A 23,636-nucleotide genomic window follows, 5' to 3' on the forward strand; every position below is an offset into this window, starting at 1 on the left:
ATTGCAAATCAGCTTTGCCCTGTGGACCGTTTGAGGCGAGGGTTCCTCGGCGTCCCTTTTGAAGAGCAGAATGGTGCCCGGGGAGCGTGGTAGAGCGTGCCTGTGCTCGTGCTGCCGAGTCGGAGGGGATGCCGTGGGGGGAGTGGCGGTGCGGCGCCGTGGGGGGAGTGGTGGTGCGGTGCCGTGGGGAGAGTGGCGGTGCGGTGCCGTGGGGGGGAGTGGTGGTGCCGTACCGTGGGGGGAGTGGTGGTGCGGTGCCATGGGGGGAGTGGTGGTGCTGTACCGTGGGGGGAGTGGTGGTGCGGTGCCATGGGGGGAGTGGTAGTGCTGTACCGTGGGGGGAGTGGTGGTGCGGTGCCGTGGGGGGAGTGGCGGTGCTGTACCGTGGGGGGAGTGGTGGAGCTGTACCGTGGGGGGGGAGTGGCGGTGCGGTGCCGTCGGCGGAGTGGTGGTGCTGTATCGTGGAGGGGGAGTGGTGGTGCTGTACCGTGGGGGGAGTGGTGGAGCTGTACCGTGGGGGGGGAGTGGCGGTGCGGTGCCGTGGGGGGAGTGGTGGTGCTGTACCGTGGGGGGAGTGGTGGTGCTGTACCGTGGGGGGGGAGTGGTGGTGCTGTACCGTGGGGGGGGGAGTGGTGGTGCTGTACCGTGGGGGGAGTGGCGGTGCGGTGCCGTGGGGGGAGTGGCGGTGCTGCACCGTGGGGGGAGTGGTGGTGCGGTACAGTGGGGGGGAGTGGTGGTGCGGTGCCATCGGGGGAGTGGCGATGCGGTGCTGTGCCCGCTGATGGTCATGTGCTCTGTCCAGGAATCCACAGGGCCATGCACTGCGATGGTTGGCCCAGTTCCCATTGGAGGGGTCTCCTGCACCCGGTAGCAGTTGTGTGCACATGAGAAATGAGATGTTGTAAGTTTTATTCAAATGAATTTGAATAATATCATTGCACTTTTCGGATTAGGTTTTATTTTCGCACAGGTGAAGCCAAGTGGACAATAAATGCTCATTGTCAATAGGGACCTGGTTACACCACAGCAACCTGGTTACTACAGCAACCAAAACGTGAACAACAAACAGTACACAAACAACGGCACAGTTTCTCATCACAATCCTCAGCTGTGTTTTGATGGAGCCGGCCGCCTTTATGTCAGGGGAAGCGATGAGCGACTTACGTCTCATCTCAACACGTTGGAAGGGCACCCCCACTGGCAGCTATCCCTTTGTGCCACGAGGTGACTCGGCACCTGGCCTGCAAGCGGGCATCAGTCTTGCGGTAGAGGCAGGGCGGGGGGCGATGATTGTCGTGTTCCCAAATAAAATACTTTCTAAGTAATATTTAGAATTTCAAAAGTTTGGACCATGACCCTGACAAACGATAGCAAACTCATCTCGATTGATGTCAGGGGATGTATAACGTCCACTGCGTACGGTTATACACCTGCAGCAATTGCCAGGGGGGGCTGCCAGGTTTGAACTGTGAACGTCTGCAACAAGCAGCACACAAAGCTACTTTTGGGCCATATCGCTCCCCGCGTGGGCTTACAACGCCCAAGTGTCAACACAGACAAGGTTCGTGACCCTATTTTGCTGTGCTGCCATCTGTGTGGCCATCTTGCATTGACGGCCGGTCGGTTAGTTTCACACTTTTGCGCGATCCACCAACCCCAGCACCACCAGGCCCAGCTGCACCGCATCCCGTCAACCTGGCCTCACCAGTGTTATCTCGGCCTGGCTGTGCGCTGCGTTGCACCGCTAGTCGAGTAGATAACCTTGCGTTCAATAAACCATCGGAGCCAAGATGAACGTCCGACTCCAATTGTCATTTATTGATTTTAACAAGGTAAAACTGGTGAGAAAACACAGATACAGCATCTGTTATAACCCGGAAACACCAACACAATGAACACCACAGCATCAGAACATTGTCTCAGATAACAATAGATCCTGGACGGACCAGGCCCCTACATTACCACTGAACAACTACACAAGAGCACAAGCCGGTGCGTTGCATAAAGGCACATCGTGTATTCATCCCACTGCACCCCAAATGTACAGCATTACACATAACACTAAACTGTGGATGAGATACTTTGTCATCTTTGCTCTCACGATCGCAACATAGCCACCTGGGCACAAGTCTGACTCGACCTACTAAATCACAAGTAACATCCACAATAAGGAAAGTTGCAGGCTTCGTTGCTAACTAGGCCTCGTATTTACCACAACAACTTAACGGCACCATGAAGGCATTTACATCACTATAACGGTCATTCCAACATTACAACAGCATTGCCAATATTATAAGAATATAAACAAACTTACAGACGATGCTTCTCAAAGTCCCACGATGGACAACTGCGTCTGGCTTCACTGAGACGCGATGTGTGCCACCATCTTGACTTATCTGTGTAATGGCCGACGCCCGCATGGTTCAGTGGAAATCTAAAATCGTAACTTCCTGGTCACGTGACCAAAATTAGCATCAAAAACAGGAAATTCCTGTGTACATACGCCCCCCCCCCCCCCCATCTGCCGTGAGGCAAAACTCCTGCCGTGAGGCAGAACACTCCCCGTCTGGTATCTAAGAGATACCACCATTTATTTCCTATCTAAACAAATGTATAACAACTTCAACGGGTCAACTTATTTGTCCATATCTTTGCGAGAGAGAAGTAGTACTGTCTCGACTATGGGCCTGACGAAAGTTCTTGCAACACCTTGCTTCGCAATCATAACCTCGACTTTTCGAACTTTTCCATCGGCACTTGGAATCGACTTGAGGATGCGGCCCATTGGCCACTCATTCCGTTTGGCTTGGTTGTCCTTCAGTAGGACGAGGTCGCCTTCTTGGATGTCTGGTCTGTTAGACTGCCACTTGTTGCGCACTTGGAGTGTCGTATGGTACTTGTTTTTCCAGCGATGCAAGAACGTGTTTGCGAAGCTCTGCACTTGTCTCCATTGACGTCTGTAGAGGTCTGCAGTGCTGGCCTCCTCGGTAGGTGCTGTGAGCACGTCTGTCTTCTGGGTAAGAAGTATAGCAGGAGTCAAGATGAATGGTGACTCCGGGTCAGTTGAGACGGGGATCAGGGGTCTTGAATTAATTATGGCTGAGACCTCGGCCATAAGAGTGGTTAAGACCTCGTGAGAGAACCGTGTGGACCCGACATCACATAACACGGAGTCGAGAATGCGTCGAGCAATCCCGATCATGCGTTCCCAGGCTCCACCCATATGCGAAGAGTGAGGAGGATTGAAGATCCATGTGCAGCCTTGGTCACAAAGGTATTTCCTGACAGAATCATCTTCGACATTCTCCGTATTGATCTTAAGCTCTTTACATGCTCCAGTGAAATTGGTTCCACAATCAGAACGGAGTTGCTTAGCTGGCCCTCTGATGGCGAAGAATCTCCGGAGTGCATTTATAAAGCTCAAAAAGTCCATGGACTCGATGACTTCGATGTGCACTGCTCGTGTACTCATACAGGTGAACAGCACTGCCCAACGTTTGCTGTTCGCGAGCCCTCCTCTGGTGCGGCGGGAGATGACTGTCCATGGTCCGAACACGTCGATCCCTACAGAGGTGAAGGGAGGTTCCACACTGAGTCGATCGGCTGGGAGATCTGCCATTTTCTGTTCTTCCTGTTTTCCACGTAGCTTGCGACACCTGATACACTTGTGGATTGTGTTGGCGATGCACCTCTTTGCTCCAACGATCCACAGCCCTGCAGATCGGATTGCTCCTTCTGTGAAGTGCCGACCTTGATGCTTGACCGTCTCGTGGTAGTGGCGCACAAGTAAGATTGCGATGTGGCTCTGGCTTGGGATTATGAGGGGGTTTCGTTCATTCTCATCTAATTTTGCATTCCCTAGCCGACCACCGATCCTGAGCAAGTTGTCTTTGTCCATCCTGGGGTTTAGCTTCCTGAGGGTGCTGACCCTAGGAAGGTCTTCTCCCTTGTTGATGGCCTTGATCTCACTTGCATAAGCTGCCTGTTTCACACAGCGGAAGATTGATTTCCTTGCTCTGGAAAGCTCATCTTCAGTGCGTGGCACTGTGCAGTGATGCCATCCATTGCAGCTACCAGTGGTGCCTCTCATCGGGCGATGGAAGCAGTCTGCGATATGCGTTAAATGTGCTATCGCTCGCACATTTGCACGTCAAATGGCAATTTCTCTACGATGGGGTTCACGCCATGGTAGGTATTCAAGAAAATGAGACCTGGTAAGTAGGGGTCAGCCTGGGCTGATTCAAGCTCCATCAAAAGATCTCCAAGCTCTCGTAACCTTTTATTGTCCCTACCAGAGATTTTTGGAAAGTTCTGCAACTTCTTGAAGAGAGCCTTCTCAATGGTTTCTGGGCTACCATAGCACTCCTCGAGCCTCTCCCACACCGCATGCAGGCTTGCGGTGGGGTCGTCAATGTTTGCTGACCGGATCCTCTTTGCGTACTCTGCAGACTCATTTCCTAACCATTTCACCAACTCGTCGAGTTCTTCACTTGCAGAGATGTCTGCATTTCGGATTGCATTCCTGAAGGTAGATCTCCAGGCTCGATAGTTCTCAGAGTGGTCATCAAACTTAACGAGTCCTGTGTTGATTAGTTCGCGGTGAGCCAGGTACCTAGCAAAGTCCCCTAGTCCTGCCAATCCAGGGTGTGTCCATACTGGCGCTTGTGAGGTGCATTATTGGCTGTTTTACCTTGCATGCCGTCATTCGCGATGGCGTTGGACTGTGAGCCCAAAAGGTTTCGATCACGTTGGTTGGATCCCCTTATGTGACTATCTGGAATGTGGGTCTGACTTGGTGCATCCACGTCTGACCCCATGTGCGCGACGCTGAGTCGGCGACTAACTCTCAGGGCAGGATATGCATTTCCACCATTCCCGTAGACAGCATTCATGTTCATTCGGTGTGGAGATGGCGATGCCTGAACGTCCACCCTTTGTTCAGTATCGTTTGGTGGAGGAGCATTGATGCATTGTTCAGACCAGTCCAAAATATTTTTTCTGGTGAGTTGATCACGGTCCTTGACAGGTATCTGAGTGCCAAACTCACTCCAATTATCTTCCTTATCCAGGTTGGCTGCTGCTTCGAGCACCTCTGCCTGGGCCCTTGCAGCAGCTGCTTCCTTTTTGAGTTGTAGGGTGCTTAACTTAGCATCCAGCTCAATTTTCTTCCGTGTGGCAGTAGCCGCTAATGTACTCTCTTGCTCTTCAAGCTCTGCTTTTCCTTGCTTTGCTTTCTTCCGTGCGGCAGCAGTTGCTAATATACTTTCTTCTTGTATGCGAGCCTTTTCAATTAGCATGGCTTCCTCTTCAGCCATGTAGGCAATACGGGCGTTTGCTGTTTCTGCTGCTACGCGTGCCTGAGCTGCTGCCATACTAGTAGATGATGTCTGTGAGTGCGCTGAGCCTTTAGATCTTGTGGTGGACCTGGATGAGACAGAGTGCTGAGATCGTGTCTCTCTTAAGCCCTCCACACAGTCCATTGCCTCTTGTATCACTGCCTGCACATTTTCATCGAGCAGTTCAAGGAAGTGCTCTTGCATACGCACTCCCTCAATGCCCTCATCTGTTTTCACCTTCATCAGGAGGGAGATGTATTTATTTGCCAGGAGCTTGTAGCTTGAGCTGCTCACCTTCACTCGCTGGATGGCCCGCTGAATTGAGGCCACTGTGTCTGAGGCGTTTGAAGCTTCAGATAAATCTACTTCAACCCGGTCCCATGCCCGTTGTATCCTGGCATCAAGGTCCTGTTTCTCAGCATCATAGCTTTCCAAGGCCCTTTGTGTCAACCTGACCTCCCTCTGGGGCCTTGAACTCCCTTGGTCCTCTTGAGGCAGGATGGGAGGTCCTGGATTGCTTGGTTCACTTTCTTCAGCATCTCTCCCTGCTGAACTGTGGCTTTCCATGCTGCGATGCGTGCAGCGGGATTTTAATGTAGACTCGTTGCAGAGCTCCTTGCTTGCTGCAGGCTGACTGCAGGGCTGACTGCAGGGCTGGCTGCAGGGCTGGCTGCAGAGCTGGCTGCAGAGCTGGCTGCAGGGCTGGCTGCAGGGCTGGCTGCAGGGCTGGCTGCAGGGCTGGCTGCAGGGCTGGCTGCAGGGCTGGCTGCAGGGCTGGCTGCAGGGCTGGCTGCAGGGCTGGCTGCAGGGCTGGCTGCAGGGCTGGCTGCAGGGCTGGCTGCAGGGCTGGCTGCAGGGCTGGCTGCAGGGCTGGCTGCAGGGCTGGCTGCAGGGCTGGCTGCAGGGCTGGCTGCAGGGCTGGCTGCAGGGCTGGCTGCAGGGCTGGCTGCAGGGCTGGCTGCAGGGCTGGCTGCAGGGCTGGCTGCAGGGCTGGCTGCAGGGCTGGCTGCAGGGCTGGCTGGAAGCTTCAAGAAGACTGTCTTTTACTATCTCGGCCTCGCTGTGCGTTGCGTTACACCGCTAGTCGAGTAGATAACCTTGCGTTCAATAAACCCTCGGAGCCAGGATGAACGTCCGACTGCAATCGTCATTTATTGATTTTAACAAGGTAAAACTGGTGAGAAAACACAGATACAGCATCTGTTATAACCCGGAAACACCAACACAATGAACACCACAGCATCAGAACATTGTCTTAGATAACAATAGATCCTGGACGGACCAGGCCCCTACATTACCACTGAACAACTACACAAGAGCACAAGCCGGTGCGTTGCATAAAGGAACATCGTGTATTCATCCCACTGTACCCCAAATGTACAGCATTACACATAACACTAAACTGTGGATGAGATACTTCGTCATCTTTGCTCTCACGATCGCAACATAGCCACCTGGGCACAAGTCTGACTCGACCTACTAAATCACAAGTAACATCCACAATAAGGAAAGTTGCAGGCTTCGTTGCTAACTAGGCCTCGTATTTACCACAACAACTTAACGGTACCATAAAGGCATTTATATCACTATAACGGTCATTCCAAAATTACAACAGCATTGCCAATATTATAATAATATAAACAAACTTACAGACAATGCTGCTCAAAGTCCCACGATGGACAACTGCGTCTGGCTTCACTGAGACCCGATGTGTGCCGCCATCTTGACTTATCTGTGTAATGGACGACGCCCGCGTGGTTCAGTGGAAATCTAAAATCGTAACTTCCTGGTCACGTGACCAAAATTAGCATCAAAAACAGGAAATTCCTATGTACATACGCCCCCCCCCCCCCCCCCATCTGCCGTGAGGCAAAACTCCTGCCGTGAGGCAAAACTCCTGCCGTGAGGCAGAACAAGTGTCATCCCCGGGCCACCGCAAGGCTTGATCCAGCCTGACATGAGGGAAGTGAAACTACTCTTTCCATGCCCCTGTTGTCCGCTTTTCCAATCACTCCACAGAAAATCCCGTCATCCGCACACCGTTTATCCACGCTTATCCGAGTGGTATAACACGGGGAACCCGGACTTGATGACACTTTTTCCGCATGATTTGCACTTGTGTGCCGGACGGGTCACTGGGAAGTGTTCTCCTGCCTGCAGCATGTTGATGACTTCGCGCCTCTCTCCGCCTGCGATGAGTTGGCCCCAGAGTGGCGTAAAGTCGCCCTGTTGTCTGCGTTCATCTGCGGACTGTCGTGTGGAAAACGGGCGTAATCTCCATCGGTAAACGCGGATAATTGAATCTGCCGGAGTGACCCACCACCTCGCTCGGCCGTGGGCGATCGCTACCCCAGGGGAAGGGGGTGCGGCGGGGAGGGGGGTTTGTAAACATTGGCTGCGGTGCAACGGCGGCGCGCGCGCCGCTGCCCCGCTGCCGCCGCTGCCACTGAGTACCCCCCCGTGCCGCCCGGCCAGCCCCCATCACTGGTCTCCGGCGCAAGTGAATGTGACCGGTGCGCGCGCGTGCCAGCCAAGGGCGAGCAAGTGCACACGTGTACGTGTTCGCGTACGCTAGCGTACGCGCGCGTGTACGTGTGCGTGGCTCACAGAGAGCCTCTGGTGCTGTGAAGTGAGCTTTGTACGCGGTGCTGTCCGTGACGTCGCTGGAGACCTCTGCCACTTGGCAGCGCTTGCCGCTCATTCCGCAGTTTCCAAGCAGCCAGTTCCGAGGGAGCGGACGCACTCAAACCAGACCTTGGGTTTTTTTGAACACAATAGCTGAAACGGCCAGCAACAAACAACACTATTGTTGTAATAGAGAATGGTATACAAGAGCTTGGGGGGGAAGAGATGAGGAGGGAACTCCAAAGTGGGAGCAGTGTGAGGAAGAAGCATAGAGAGGGAAGGGTTGTGACCTACAGTGTGTTGAGTGGGTGAGTGGGAGAGTGAGTGAGTGGGTGGGTAAGTGAATGAGTGGGTGGGTGAGTGAATGAGTGGGTGGGTGGGTGAGTGGGTGAGTGAATGAATGGGTGGGTGAGTGGGTGGGTGAGTGAGTGAGTGGATGGGTGGGTCAGTGCATCAGTGAGTAATTGAGATGAGACGTATCAGTTGGTATCTTGTAGACAATGAGAAGTTCACGGGAACAGTGGGCGCCACAGTGGCGATATGTTAACTACCTCACATGGTATACAGGAGATCGTGGGTTCGATCCCAACCCTGACCCCTGTATATTTGGAGTTTACATGTTCTCCCCGTGGTTACGTGGATTTTTTTTCGGTTCCTATGGTTTACCCTCAATATTACTGGTAGGAACCACCTGGTTCCACCAGCCCACAGGGGATTATTGTGTCCGTCCATCGTGCATTCAAAAAAAAAATGGGAGGGGTGGGGCTGGGTGGAGAGGGGAGGGTGGGGAGGGGCTCGGTGGGGAGGGTGGGGAGGGGCTCGGTGGGAAGGGTGGGGACGGGCTGGGTAGGGAGAGGAGGGGAGTGTGGGGAGGGGCTGGGTGGGGGGGCTGGGTGGGGGGTGGGAGGGGCTGGGTGGAGGTGGGAGGGGCTGGGTGGGGGGTGGGATGGGTGGGGCTGGGTGGAGAGGGGCTGGTCACCCCATGGTGCCCTTATAAAACTCAACGTTTAACCTACTCACGCCGGCTTGTGCCCGCCCTCACAGTCGGGCATATTTGCGGAATACACCACGCCGCCGTTGACCCTGGCCATTGACCGAGCAACCCAACGTTCCTACCAGCACCCTCCGCAGGAGTGTGTTTATAAATACGCGTTTAGAGTATTTGGCTGCTGTAAATGTTCACGTGATAAGCCTCTTCATTGAGCCATCATTTGTGGCCAGGTCACTTCTGCAAAAAGAGCTATATAGCCCAGTGGGCCTTACCTGGTTTAGTAGTAGTTACCATGGAAATAGCAATAGACGAGTGATCAGGAGGCAACTGAGCGTTGTTTGAGCGAGTGAATCAGTGTTGGACCATCAATTGCCTCCACTGCTGCTTGAATTATATCGGGTGCAGCATTTCGAGCAGCAGCAACTGCAGAATTCCCACTGTGGTCGAATGTATGCAGTGAACTGCAGCAGTACCCGCTGCTGCTGCTGCTGCGAGATGCCAGCGTTGTCCACTTCTTCTCGATCTACGTCCCTTTGGCCATGCCCCGGCGTATGTCCCGGGACATTTTCTCCGTTGGTACCGGGGCTCCCGTGCCTCTGCTCCCCACCCAGCAGAGCCCAGGTGATGAGCGGCAAGGCAGTTGACAGCCTCTTTCTCATCGTGTGAGAGGTGCTTGATGTGCGCCCTAACCCCCTGGACCTGCCCTCGACTCTAGGAAACGAGAGTTATTATCTCTTGGTTACAGTTTATCATACATAGCGAGTGCGATAGAGCCGTGCATATATAAGGGACGACGTGCAATTCAGAGCTTTAGCCATCTCATTTAATTGCATCTCGCGTGTGCCGTAACGGAACACCATTCGGCCATTGTGCCTAAATAAGAACATTTGCGATCGGCGAGTGTTACCACCCATGAGATTGATGGAAAACGTGGCCCCTGACCGAGCACATGGGTCCACAGATGAGACTTGCGCGGAGGCATGCGGAGGGACGCGCGCCCGTGGAGTTTTGCCAAGAGACGAGCCGAGTAAGCGAGCGAGCGAGCGCGTGGTGCATCACGGAATAATGCAAACTAGAAATGTCATTGACGTCGCTCGAGGGCCCGCCCGTGAGGCTGGTGATGGAGTCGCAGCCAAAGTGACGGAATCCTCATCTCCCCGCAGCGCCGCCACTGCACCACGGTGCTGTGGTGAACATGCAGCGATGAGTTCAAGGTTCAACTCCTAGCCTCCTTCGCTCCATCACCAGCTCCACGGGAGGGGGGGGGGGCGGGGGGTTGATGGGGGGTGCAGGGGGTGGTGTCACGAGCGAGCAGCTGCAGGGCTGCACCCGAGGAGTTCCATTCCTGTTCACGACCAACTGCGGTGCCGAACATTTGAGCTGGTCCTGGGCTTCCCCTAGGTCGACTCAGCCTTACATGAGTACCTGGCGTGGTGCATAAACATCACCACTGGGGAGACAGAAGTGGCTGTGCGCGGTGTTGGCCACTCACCATAACAACACTTGCCCCAACAGTCTGCCAGAAGGGGCGATCTTTGGCTTTGTGTGCACAAGCGCCCTTTGGGCCCGTGTATCCTGCATTGTGAGCGTGTGGCCATTCTGGTCTGTTTGTGTGTGTGATTGTGTTTGTGTACGCACGCAGCGGGCTGCACGTGTGGCTGTGTGCAGCCTCGCGGGCGTGCGTGTGTGTGTGCGTGTGCGTGCGTGCGTGCGTGCGTGTGTGCGTGTGTGTGCGTGCGTGCGTGCGTGTGCGTGTGTGTGTTTGTATCTGCAAGGGCTGTTGTACCCCCTGCGTAGTGGTGACGTGTCTGGGTAACCCGACCCAAGTCAGCACGCGGCTGGCGTGCTGACTTTAGCTCCGCACTGGCCGTCGAGGGGCCTCGCTGTTCAGTGAGCAGCACCTTAGCGAGCCTGCAATGGCGGGCATTCTCTGCCGCCTTTGTCTTTCCAGATAATAGATATTGAGTACATTTGATGGTGCCGCTATTTTTCGTATAGTGCCGGGCTATCATAGTGGAGGAAGCTGCTACGATTCACAGTCTGCAGTAGATTCACGGTCGGGGGGCAGTGTTACTGTGTGCCATCCCAAGTGAGTAATTTGCAGTGTTTATGTTTGGATGATTTGGACCGTTATGCCTACCTACTCGTGCGAACGACATGAGGGCATCTGTAACATCCACTGTGAATCAGATGGAGAGTATTTTGATGGTTACCGCATCCGCGGTATTATTGTTAACCGCGGCGGCCTACTGGATTCGAACCGCGAAACCTCTGCAGCAAGCGGCGAACGTGCCTCCACCCCCACTCACCCCGCGTCATCGCTCCAATCACGCTCACAAACCTTGTACTGGGCTCCCACTGCTCTCGGATGGGGGGGGGGGGGCAATTGTGTGTGTTTGTGTATGTTGACCTTCTTTCGCACCCTACATAGCCAACCGTGCTAATCGTTGTGTGGGTGGACCACAGCACTGATTCACACCGCTGAGGAGGAACTTGGCTGGTGCCAAAGCGAAAGTTCGGTGGTGTAGAACCCACCCAGCCACAGCAGCAGCAGCAGCTTCCTGGCGCGGGCCCAGCCTGGCACTCGTTTTAGGCTGAGTCGACCTCACGGAGTGCCGAGCCCGGCTGACGAGAGGGATCACCGCCGGCGTTGTGCGCCGACGGGAATCGAACCCTTCCCGCCGTTTGAACCGTAACCGAGGGCGCCAACTCCCGTGCAGTGGCAATCGTGTGTGTGGTGTGTGTGTGTGTTGAGTGTGTAGTGTGTGTGTCATGTGGTGTGTGTGTGGTGTGTGTGTGTAGTGAGGGTGCGATGTGTGTGTGGTGTAGTGTGTGTGCGGTGTTTGTGTGCGGTGTGCGGTGTGTGTGTGGTGTGTGTGTGTTGTGTGTGTGCAGTGCGTGTGCGGTGTGTGTGTGTGTGGTGTGTTGTGTGTGTGCAGTGTGTGTGCAGTGTGTGTGTAGTGTGTGTGCGGTGTGTGTATAGTGTGTGTGTGTGTGCACATGTACAGTACGCACACACGCTCGCTGCACACGGTTTAATCAATGACTTGATGATAAATGGGAGCCGCTTTTTTCTTTCTAACGAGTGGAAAAAGCGGCGGTGTCTGGGTGCGTGACCCCCCTCCACCCACCCCGGTGCGGGGCGCCGAGCGGTGGAATTCCGCGCGGGGTCCCCCGGGGATCGAGTGGCGTTACTCGGGCCGCGCTTGCAGCCGGCGCTGGCGGCGACGGTGTTTGAGAGATTGTGTAATTGTGTAATTAATGCTCCTCCGACGGCCATCTCGCAGATCAATGTTGATCTTGCGCTCTCACGCCCGCCTGCGCTCTTCATTTCTCACCACCGCTCTCGCTCTCTCTCACGTCTGTTTGTCTTGCTGCAGTATTTCCCTCCTCCCGGGGCCGTCGGGGGCCGCTCGGCGTTGGTTGTTTTCACATCGGGGATAATAAATATGCGTGGCGCCTGCGACGGGAGGCGGAGGGGGGGGGTCCCGCATCTCACTGGCTGGGTTGGGGGGGAACGTGCCTCGTCTCTCCGGGCTGCACGCTCACTCCGTGACCTCTGCGTGTGACGGACGGACGTCTCGTCCACAGGATCCCTCGCGCTCACCCTTTCCGTTCGCTTGACCTCCACAAAGGTTAAGGGTTATTAGATTGAGTCAATCCGTTACCCCTGGCACGCTTGCTAGGTCGCCTCCTCGCGTGGTTGGTATGTTTGAACTTCTTTCGCACTGGACGTAGCCCACAGTGCTTATTGGAGGTGCAGGTGTAGAACAACAAAAGTAAAAGTGCCGCGCGATTTTGACCGTGGCCACACGTTGCTTCGCCCTCCCCGACGTTTGAATCCGGTTCGGTGAACGAGGGCAGCCTTGGGGATCGGTGCCGATCTTCCCAACCCAGCGCTCCGTCCCACGTTCTCGCCCGAGGGCCCCCGTCTGCCGAAGACGCTTCGATCGAGGTGGCCACGATGGAACGCGGTGTGCGCAAGCGGTGCAGTACCTTGCCAAGCCGAGCGTGGGGGTTTACTTCGACACACGACAGAGACATCGGCGTCATGTCAAGAGTTTCCCTGTGGACCGAGATGCCGGTAGCTGGGACACGAGTGCGCTCGTTCGCGGCGGTGACTCCGACTCCGAGCAGGAAGCGCGGGCGCAGACGAGCAGCGACGTGCGTTCCGAATATCACCCCACACACACCGATCACCCCACGCACTAATCTCAGCGCCGCCAATCGATTAAGAAGTGCTGATCGTTCCGCTCGGAACTCGAGGGAAAGTTGCGCAAAGTTGAGCAATGCACCGAAAATCAGCCAAAAATACAATTTCTCCGTTCCAAAAAACGGAAATACGTTATTTTGAGAGGGCGTCACCTGACCTGGAGAGCGAGCAAAACTGTCGGATGGTGCTCGGAGTCGGTGCTGGCCGAATACACCCAGAGAGAGGGGCTCAGCGCTCGCTCCCGGGAGGTTGTGAGTTCACATCTGGTTGGGGGTTGACTCGGCCCATAATCCCTTGGGGGTCATAAAAGCAACGCTTTTCCACACAACATCAGTCTGTTGAGTATTTTAGGTCCCATCTTAGAACAGATCTGTGTTCGCTCGCGTACTCTCCGTCTGCGTGAGCTTCGTGCCTTTAACATTATTTTTATTTTCTTCAGTTTTACTCTTTAGGATTGGGTTATTTGATGCAAAGTGCTGTGAGGCCTTGTGTGAACGGCGCTGCGTAAAATCAAGCTTTAGTTCGAGTACCACTTTGTGAGCAGTCAACAATGGTTGTCCCATAGATGGACTCGACTCCCCATAGCAATGTGGAATGTTCAGGGCCTCGAACGGTAGATGAGCACCAATGCCTCAATACTCGTCGGACGGAGAGGCACTCTTTATTTTTTTAATACGCCCATTCACGGATGACTCGATGGCAATGTTTTTCGAACCGTTGCTCCGCTGTGCACGTAGGGAGAGCTTTGTTTTTGCTCGTTCTGCTTTGAAGTCGAAAGGCGCAAGAGCCGCGGGGCATGTGAGACGTCGCCAGCGCCGCCGCCAGCCACTCGGCCTCAGAGAAAATAACTTGTCTCTCGGTGACGCTCGCGTGACCACAGTGGGGAATGTGTGAACAACAGTTATTCTCTCTGGGTACAGACAAATAAACAAAAACGACATCATGATGGGGATTGTTGGGTTGTTGTAATGGTGCATCTGTTGTTCGTGTGATGTCGTGGTTGTTATTATGATGCCGCATCTATTGTTGTTGTGATGATGATGCAGCAGCATGTCTCGTGTTCCCGCTTCAGTTTCGACGTGGAGAATGGCGTGTCGGGAGGCCGCAGCCCTCTGGACGCGCAGGCGAGCCCAGGCTCGGGCCTGGTGCTGCACTCGGCGATGCCGCACGGCGCGCGGCGCGAGAGCTTCCTCTACCGCTCCGACAGCGACTACGAGCTCTCGCCCAAGTCGGTGTCGCGCAACTCCTCCATCGCCAGTGACGTGTGAGTGGCGCGCACGCTCGCACGTGTGTGTACGCGTTTTAGCCGGATGATTCTTCTCACTGTCTGCACACATCTACCACCGTGGCACAAGGGGTGACCGGGCCTCTCGCTGCGAGAAGACCAGTGGCGTAGTTCTTGCCCTGATGGCGTTTGACGCAGTTTCAAACGAAACGTCGCGTATCTAATTGCTAATAATAATAATTTACATTTCTAAAGCGCCTTTCGCCCAGAGAGAACAAGGTGCTGTACAAAACACAACACACGCAAGCTAACACCAATACAAATGATTCAAGAAATAGAAAATGCCCTTTAAAATATGTTGTGTCTTGAGGCGCGATTTCAATAAAATGAGAGAGTCATCGAAGCACGTGTTCTGGGGGCCACGCGAGGTGAGGCCAGGTCGTCACCCCCTCGTCAAACACATAGGCCTGGTCACCCATCGTCGTACCAAGAGGCCAGGTCGCCCCTCTTGCAGAGACGTGACCTCGGCACACACTGCGGGCCAGATTTAAAAGAGCAAAGTGCTCTTGCTGGAACACATGGGTTAAGTAGGCCCTCTATCTATGAGGGAGCAGCAACATTGAGAGCCGTTTAGGTGAGGAGAAGCATCTTGAACTCGACTCAAAACCGCACCGGCAGCCAGTGGAGAGATGCCACCATGGGGGTCGTGTGCTCAGCAAGAGGTGTGCACGTAAGAATTCTGGCAACCGCATTCCGCACTTGTTGTAGGTGGCTTGATGGTTTAAGGGAGATGCCAGAAAACAGCGAATTCCAAGAGTCAATTCGAGAGAACACAAAGGCATGAACCAGCTTCTCGTGTCTGATAGTTAATGGATTGGGGAGCAGCCTGGCTACATTCCTAAGATGAAAGAAAGGAAGCCTTGGTGACCTTGTTAATGTGCGCTTCGAAGGTTAATTAGGCATCGAGGACAAGTTTGAGACTGTGAACTGCCTGAGGAGCACCAATATTAGGGCTATTGATTGTCAGACCGACTGAACCGGCCTTAGATAGTTGGTGTGCGGAGACCCAACAAGCATCGCCTCCGTCTTACCAGAATTCAACTGAAGGAAATTGGATTGCATCCAAACCTTAATAGTCAAGAGAGAACTTGGCAGACTCGTCGCAAGATGCTCGAAGGGAAGATTTAGCCTGAATGTAAATGTGATTATCATCAGCATAACATTATAAGCTGAGGCAAAGTTTGCATGAAGTATGACCAAGTGGCGTCATATCCGGCAAAAACTCTGTGTTCCGGTTTCGTTCGAGGGCGATGGCTGTCACTTTTTGGACACGTCGCCCCGTCTTGATGCGCAAACTCCAGCAGCAAATTGTTTCTCCCGTGCCCCCCCCCCCCCCTTCATGATCCGTGGATCAAACAAATCACTCGACGACGGTGCATGGCAGCGAGAGCAGTTTACGTGAATGCTATTGCAAGAGGTCACATGTTTGGCGGCACGGTCCTTCACCGACCATGCGTGATGAATTCATGAATGTTATCTGGCATCAATGGGGAATCGAGGGTGCCGGTTAATCAAATATGTTGGTTATCTGAGAGATATATTTATGGTTCACCAAATTTTCAAATACATAAAACTTTTCAGGAAAAAAACTTACCATACATTTAATTTAAACTACAATATAAAACAACAACATACTCTTTTACAGAGGTATTTACCGATCAGTTGTAGAGCATTCTAACTTTATTGTAGAGAAACAGTGGGGCTGTTTAGAGTACAGTTTACAGTAGTACAGCATGTACAGGCTGCCGCTCGGAGCCACCATGAGAAGCGCACGACAAGATGCCAGATGGCTATCAGAATTTTTCCGGATACTTGAAGGAAGATTTGTATTGCCGCCCATGACAGATGCCAGTTAAAAGAGCATTCCCGATGGTAAAGTGCCAGCTAACAGAGCAATCGCTCGATACACAAAACAAGAGTGGGCCGAGGACTCTGAACCCTGAGGCACACCAAATGGAACACAACATGGATCAGGATGTTTCCCTCCAAGGCTGACCAACTGCTTTCGATGGGAGAGGTAAGAAGTGAACCAGCGGAAGGCAATACCAGAAATCCCCATGTAGCCTTCCACAATGGTGAGATGTTAATTACCTCGCCTTGTATACAGGAGGTTGTGGGTTCGATTCCGATCCTGATGCCTGTATTTGGAGTTTGCGTGTTCTCCCCATGGTCGTGTCGATTTTTCTCCGGGTCCTTCAGTTTTCCCCACCACATTTAGAACCGACGTGCGTTTTAGAGTATTTGCCAGCTATACATTTCCATAAGATAAGTCACTTCGTTGAGCTATCATTTGTGGTAGCCAGGTCGCTTCTGAAAAGAGCTACACAGCTCAGTGGGCCATACCTGCTAAAATAAAAATAGTTTATAGTTTTGTTTAATTGCTCGAGCAGGATGGGCTGATCGATATTGCCAGAGGTAGCACTGAAGTCCAAAACAACAAGAATGCCAGTCAGGCCTACATCTGGCTGTAGGAATTGGTCTCCAACTCACCAGTGAGTGAGCCAAAACGTTCAGATTCAGCTCATTGGTAAGCGGTATGCGCGCGCAACGCTAACTTCATTCAGTTGTGTCAGGTGGTGGAGGGTCTTAACGACACAAATTTGGCCAGATCATAACGTGGCCCAACCCAAACATCCATTGCAAATTGTGGTGTAGTCGTGCGGTCAGCTGTGAAGTGCTCCTGCTGTTGCGTGTAAGCTGCGTGGCTACACCGACTACTCCATGTCCCCTCTATTCGAGGAATTGTGGAGCCCGCACAGCAGGTGTTCCAGCATGGCTCCACATATTTAGGCTGTCCTGTCTGCCGCCCATTATCTACGGCGGTAGTATTGTAGAACGAGCTCAACGGTTTTTGCTAAATATTTGCTCCCAGTTTTGTTTATTACGGCTGAGACCTCATTGTCCGCGCAGGGTGGGAGCGTACCGTGTGCGCGCGTGTGTGTGTGTGGAGTGATCTCCTGCCCACATGAGCATTGAGGTTGGGGAGCGGTGGTGTAGCGGTTAGCGTGCTGCGCGACGAACCAGGCGACCTGAGTTCGATTCCCGTTCACGGCCAACACCAGTGACAATTATTTGAACAGCTGCTTGGCCTCCCCTGGGTCGACTCAGCCTCAAATGAGTACCTGATGTGATGTGTAAACATCGCCACTCGGGAGACCAATGGCGGTCGGGTGTGGTGCTGGCCACCCACCCCTTCATGTACTGTTCCGGCCTTTGTAGGTGCTCGCTCACAGCACATGCCCCAACAGCCTGTTAAGGCTTTATGGGGGATCTTTTTCTTTGTGTGGAATGCACGCGTGTTTGAACGTAGTGGTGGTGTTGTGAATGAAAACCACAACACCGTTACGTTGAACCCAACAACAAAAACAAAATAACAATACAGTTACATTGTTGTTGAGTTTGTTTAGCAACTAAACATTGACTTCTATCAGCGATGGGCAGAGTGATTTTGATCAAGGCTAAAACACAATGGTGGTCTTTAGCGTTTTGTTAAAAAAATTATTCTCGCAAACTAAAAGTCAAGTTTTTTTATAATGATGTCGATTTGTAACGCACCGCTGCACAGTATTTGCTCGCCCATCATCCCTTTCCCGGATCGATATAATAACTACCAATCTTAATTTTAGAACTTTCGTGACTGCAGGAATTATTATTTGTTTCTTTCGGTTAAGTCACGTCTAAAGATAAAATAATAAATTATTATTTAATTTAATTTAAAGATAAAATAATAAATTATTATTTAATTTATTATTTTATCTTTAGACGTGACTTAACCGAAAGAAACAAATAATAATAACTACCACTTCGTGGGGAAGTCATCAGTGGTGCTTCTATGGATAGACTCTCCCTGTCATAGCAACGTGGAATTTCCACCTCTGGCTCGGGTATAAACAGGCGATGAGCACTACGTCAATGCTCACGTGGGCAGGAGATCGCTCTGACCTTGATACCTGAAGATGGATTTCACCTCTGGATTTGTAGTGCTGTCTCCAGTTCTGGCCACTTGTTATTGCTGCTGGTGTAGTAATCCTGCAATTCCAAGGATTATAAACAGGACTACCCCCCTCCCACAACTTTCATAAATTAAACATTTTGTGTATTTTTTCTGATAAATATCAACGCAGTGCCAACTTCACATGTCTAAAGTTAGGCGCTGGAAACTTTTGGCAGGCGGCTCTTCCCCCGCGTCCTCTCAGGCTCCAAGGAAGATGAGTCCATGGATGAGATTGGGGAGCAGAGGAGCGAGGGTGGCACGTTCCTGGTGGGGCGATCGGAGTGAGGAGTCGTGGAATGGGTGGCCTGCTGTGGGGGAGAGGAAGAGTTCTTGGTGGTGCGCTCGAGTAATGTGATCGGTGGCAAGGATAGCGATCAATGTCGCAATGGGATAGATGACACCGAGTGTGTGTTTATACGAGGGACCTTTGTCTTTGATACTGAGAATGAGGAGGAGATTCAGTAACTAGAGACAGTCAGGAGCAAAGGTGAGAGGAGCAACGGTGGTGGGGAGTTGGGATGATGGTCCACGTGGATTTTGTGATCGTCGGCGACGATGACTGTGGCATGGTTGACGAGTCCCAGTCTGGAAGCGGTGAACTGAGCACCCACGCGCGTTGCCTCGACACCCGCCGACTGAGCAATCCGCGGATGAGCACGGTGGCTCGAGCCCACTGCACCTGCCTTGCGCGTGCTGTTTCAGAGCCACGCGCGCAATGGAAACACCCCCATTGTTGGAGGTCTTGTAAACATCGCGCTATATACGCTGCGAACACTGTCCATTTATTTACCCTGGAAGAATAGGCAGTGGTAATTCAAAGCCTACGTCAGTCGAATGCGGGATGGATCTCCCCATTTGTCAGTCGTGGCATTTGTTTGATCATACTTCACCGCGCTGGTCGATATGGGTTGGTGAAGGGGTGTGGGGGGGGAGCCAGGACAGGTTCAGATATCGCTCAACACCGACAGTGGCCGTGGCCAGAAATCGAACTTATACCACTAGGTTCACAGTGTGTGCCAACGACTTTGCCACCGCTCCCCGCCCTGCCTATGAGAGAACACCACCTCTGGCTGACTCCAGCGGTGCAGGCGGAGTGATGGAGTGATATGAGCAGGTGACGACGTCGGGAGCCCGACTCTGTTAGAGCCATGGCCGTTGTCGCTCACGCGCGGGGAGCGCCCAAAGCCGGCTGCGAGAGCCCTCAACCTCCGTGGGGGTCCCCGTCCGTCCGTGCGTTCGCAAGGTGATGACGCACCTCCAAACGTGGAGGCGGTGCGATGACCACGAGCGGTCATGCGCTCGCCGATTGTTGCAGGGGTTCGTGGTACGATTCCGGCAGGCCGCCCCGGTTAATAAATCGTTGCGTGTATTCTTCGTGAAAATTCCACGCGCGGTCCGCTTTACTGTGGATGTCAAGCATCCCGTTACGTCAGTCGAATTGGAGTTGGTCATTGTGTGCCGGTGTCACTGTCCAAATTTGTCATCGTGCGAAAGATGTTCACCACGTTTTAAACATTAAGGAAACAATAGGGCAAGTTTTTTTTTTAATCCCCCTCCCCCCACCGCCTCTGTGCACCCAAGCAGCACGAGCGGGTGCACCAATCAGTCGATCGGCAAGGTCACGTGTGGGCGGCGTAACGTGTATGTACTCCCATTCCTTCCAGCGTGAAAGAGTCAGCCAATTTACCCTGCAGAGGGGCCTCTCAGAGCTCCCTCCAGCAGTGGAGGCACCCTTGCTCCAGCAGTGGCGTGAATCAGAAATATCCCGGGCTGTATGATTACCTCGAGAAATCTTTTAAACTAAGCTCGCCCTCTGCTCTTCAGTGGAATCCAGCGGAAGGGCACAATTGGGATCGCGTCTGGCTCCGTCGCTCGCAGTGGGAATCTCCGCCGATCTCCTGCGCGAGCCTGGTTTTTGACATAGAACACGACGGTTATAAAACTCGTCCATTCGACTTCATAGATGTCTAACAAACATGGGCCTATTAATTATTTGTTATGACAAATCAACGTGAGAAATTCGTTTGAGAATGTAGTTGGCTTTGCGCGTGAGTGACGTGCATGTTTATCTTGGCCGCGTAAAAGCACCGTGCGTGCTTACGGTGGCACCGCGCGGTTGATTAAGCGCTCCGAGGGGCGTAGCGCGAGACCGAGGCTCCGCCGTGCCGTGGATGAGATTCTCAAGTTTACCGCTTCATCCCTAAGTCTTGTTGAGGCGGCCAATTGGCATCCGGTTTGCGCTGCAGGGACTTTTATTATTTGGCTTTGATTCAACATTGAGTTATGTTTTGCAATATTCTAGATTCTTCGGGGTGACTTGGTGCCTCTTTATTGTTTTGTTGCCAGTATGTTCAAATTCTTTCTCGACGTATTTAGCCAACCGCGCTCTACTTGGTTTAGTTTATTTTTGCTTTGCGTTTTCTCTTTGGTCACCCAGCTCGCTCATGCAAATGTGATTCATCTTGTTTTCTTGGCTTCTTGCCTGGCTACACAAAAATCAACTTGAACACCCTTAGGATTGTAAAAAAAAAACCTTGTAAGAGAAGAGTTTCTATCGGGTTGACGTTTTGGACGATGGCCCTTCCTTAGAGCAGAGAGAAAGTGGAGGTAGAGAGATTGACTCGCTTGCAATCTGCTCTGTTGGGGCCCTGAGACAACTGGGAAATATTAAGTTGCCATATTCTTGGTTCTTTCGGTAAAAACACGTAGATAGAAAATAAAAATAATAAAATAAAATTCTAATTTTAAATAACAATAATAAATAGAAAATAATAAAAGCAAAAAAAAGCAAAAAACCCACTTTTGCTTTTATTATTTCTATTTATTATTTTCTTTTTTATTCTATTTTTATTTTATATCTACGTGACTTTACCGAAAGAACCAAGAATATGAATTCCTGCAGTCACGAAAGATTTAAGTAAAAATTAAGTTGCCACGTGACCAGTTTGTGATTTAGCATCATGGTCTGCTTTGTATCAGCAAACATGGAGACAGATGTGTTTATTCTTTTACTTCTCTCGCTTTCGGTCAGCTGCGAAATCACAGACCCTCAGCATTTTGATCGGCCTATGATTAGTATCATCCTTCATTAACATCGGAAGCTAAAAGGCCTAAACCGCAGCTCGCTCGTCATTCAAATGCTTCAACGCTAATTGCCGTAGCTTGGAGAGCAGGACCGGGGTATACTTTAAGCCCCTTAGGGATCCTCATCAGAGGCTCGGTAAGATTTGTAAAGGGAGCCACTCAATCGCGTGCACATCTCATCTAATGGCATCTATTCTGCTCTCGTCCGGGTACGAGTTGAACAGCAGCCGTAAATCCAGGTCCTCGTTGTGAAACCAGACATTGACTGTGCGGCACAGCGAATGGGAAACCACACGAGCCCCCGGAGAACACTTGCAGTGGACACGAGCTCAGTAGACGTGTGTGTGCGTGCATGTGTGGGTGCGTGCATGTGTGTGTGCGTGCATGTGTGTGTGTGCATGTGTGTGTGCATGTTCGGCCGGATCGAGGGGGCTAAACGAGCGCGGCACGGGCTAGAGAAGAGATGGAGTGATGTGGTACAGGAGGACGTGGAGCTGAGTGGACTTGCCGATGACTGGTACCAGCGGTGTCAAGATCGGCCTCAGTGGAGGAGGCTCGTGAAGGACGCTACTGGGCAGTTGGAGGCAGTCGCCCTCCAACAACAACGGAGGGCGGAGGAGCGACGCTCACAACAACGAGCGGAGCGCCGGGTGGCTAAAGCACAGCAAGTTGGTACAGTAGGGGGCACAGGTGGTGCATCAGCCAGTCATCTTGGTCATCTCGGTCAGTCGACCCGTGGCACCTGGGTCTGCCCCGTGACCTCCTGCCAGCGGGCGTTCGACACTTCACGTGGCCTCAAGGTGCACTTGGCCTGGCACAAGCGTCGTGGTGACGTCACCTTCACTTAGTGACGAATGGCGGTTGTTGTGCATGTTTGGGTGCGTGCATGTGTGTGTGCGTGCCTGCGCGCACGTGTGTGAAAGTGTGTGTGCATGTGTGGGTGCGTGCATGTGTGTGTGCGTGCGTGTGCGCATGTGTGTGAAAGTGTGTGTGTGTGGGTGCATGTGTGTGTGCGTGCATGTGTGTGTGCGTGCATGTGTGTGCGCATGTGTGTGAAAGTGCATATGTGCGTTGTTTGCGCCCGTTTTTCCATTTGCGTGCGTGCGAGCTAACACGTGCATCTGTGTTATTTGTGTTATGTGTGTCTGTGTATTATTTGTGTCCTCATGTCTGCGTTTGTGTATCTGTGTGCATGTGTTCATGTCTGTATGTTTATGTGTGGAGTGGTTAGCGAGCTGTGCTACGAATCCGGAGACCCGAGTTCGTTTCCTACCCAGCGATGAATATCTGAACCGGTGCTGGGCCTCCCCCAGGTCGACTCAGGGATGCAGACAAGGTCAATGAGTCAGATGCCTTCTATAACCTCTTGTCCCATGTGCCAGGTGCTAGCTAAAGTGGCCCCTCTGGATAGAGTCATCGTGTTGGGTGACTTTAATGCACGAGTGGGTTGTGACGCAGACACCTGAGTCAGAGTGATTGAAAGGCATGGGCTAGATCAACTCAATAATAACGGTAGGAGGCTGCTAGACTTCTTTGCAGCCCATTTGCTTGTTATTACCAACACGCTGTTCCAGCATCAGCACATCCACACAACATTGTGGATGCACGCCAGGTCCAAGCAAAAATATCTGCTGGGCTATATAGTGATGGAACAGCGGATGTGGGCCCATTTCCTTGACACCAGGACCTACCATGGAACTGATTTGCCCACTAATCTTTGACTTGACATCTGTAAGATGCACCTGCCAGTCTTCCACTCCGGTGGTGGGTGTCCATCCAGGACCCCATTCTAGTTAGTGGAGGATAGTTTCAAGCAAAAATTTCAACATCACTTGCAGCTGGGATTGGCATTGTCCCCCCGGCTCCCGATGGGGGAGATGGGTGAAGTTTAGGACTGTGGCTCATGCAGCTTCAATGGCTGCATTGAGTATACAGTCCAGACCTCCCATTGATCCTGGCTGAAAGAGGAGGTGTTCTGGCTGGTTGAGAGAAAACGACAGGCTCACTCCCGTCGTCTACAACATCCAACATCGGAGAAGGAGGCTTACCGCAGCCTTCGATCAAAGGTTTGGAGAACCGTGGTGGGGGCGGTTTTGCTGAAGAGATGG

General features: G+C 52.5%; 1 protein-coding gene across 3 annotated transcripts in view; it reads left to right on the forward strand.

Annotated features, from left to right (window-relative positions):
• LOC144733389 (3',5'-cyclic-AMP phosphodiesterase 4C-like) overlaps positions 1-23,636 on the forward strand; it is a 125,798-nt gene that overhangs the window by 47,387 nt on the left and 54,775 nt on the right. For 2 of the 3 annotated variants that reach the window (XM_078615289.1, XM_078615288.1), the window contains exon 2: positions 14,238-14,429. In XM_078615289.1, coding sequence (XP_078471415.1) covers positions 14,238-14,429 — 192 coding nt within the window. Of the gene's footprint in view, positions 1-14,237; positions 14,430-23,636 lie in introns of those variants that run through there. The other variant, XM_078615291.1, reaches the window with a different exon arrangement.

The sequence above is a fragment of the Lampetra planeri genome, chromosome 46, assembly GCF_965212315.1.
Source record: "Lampetra planeri chromosome 46, kcLamPlan1.2.h2, whole genome shotgun sequence".
NCBI classification, from domain to species: domain Eukaryota; kingdom Metazoa; phylum Chordata; class Hyperoartia; order Petromyzontiformes; family Petromyzontidae; genus Lampetra; species Lampetra planeri.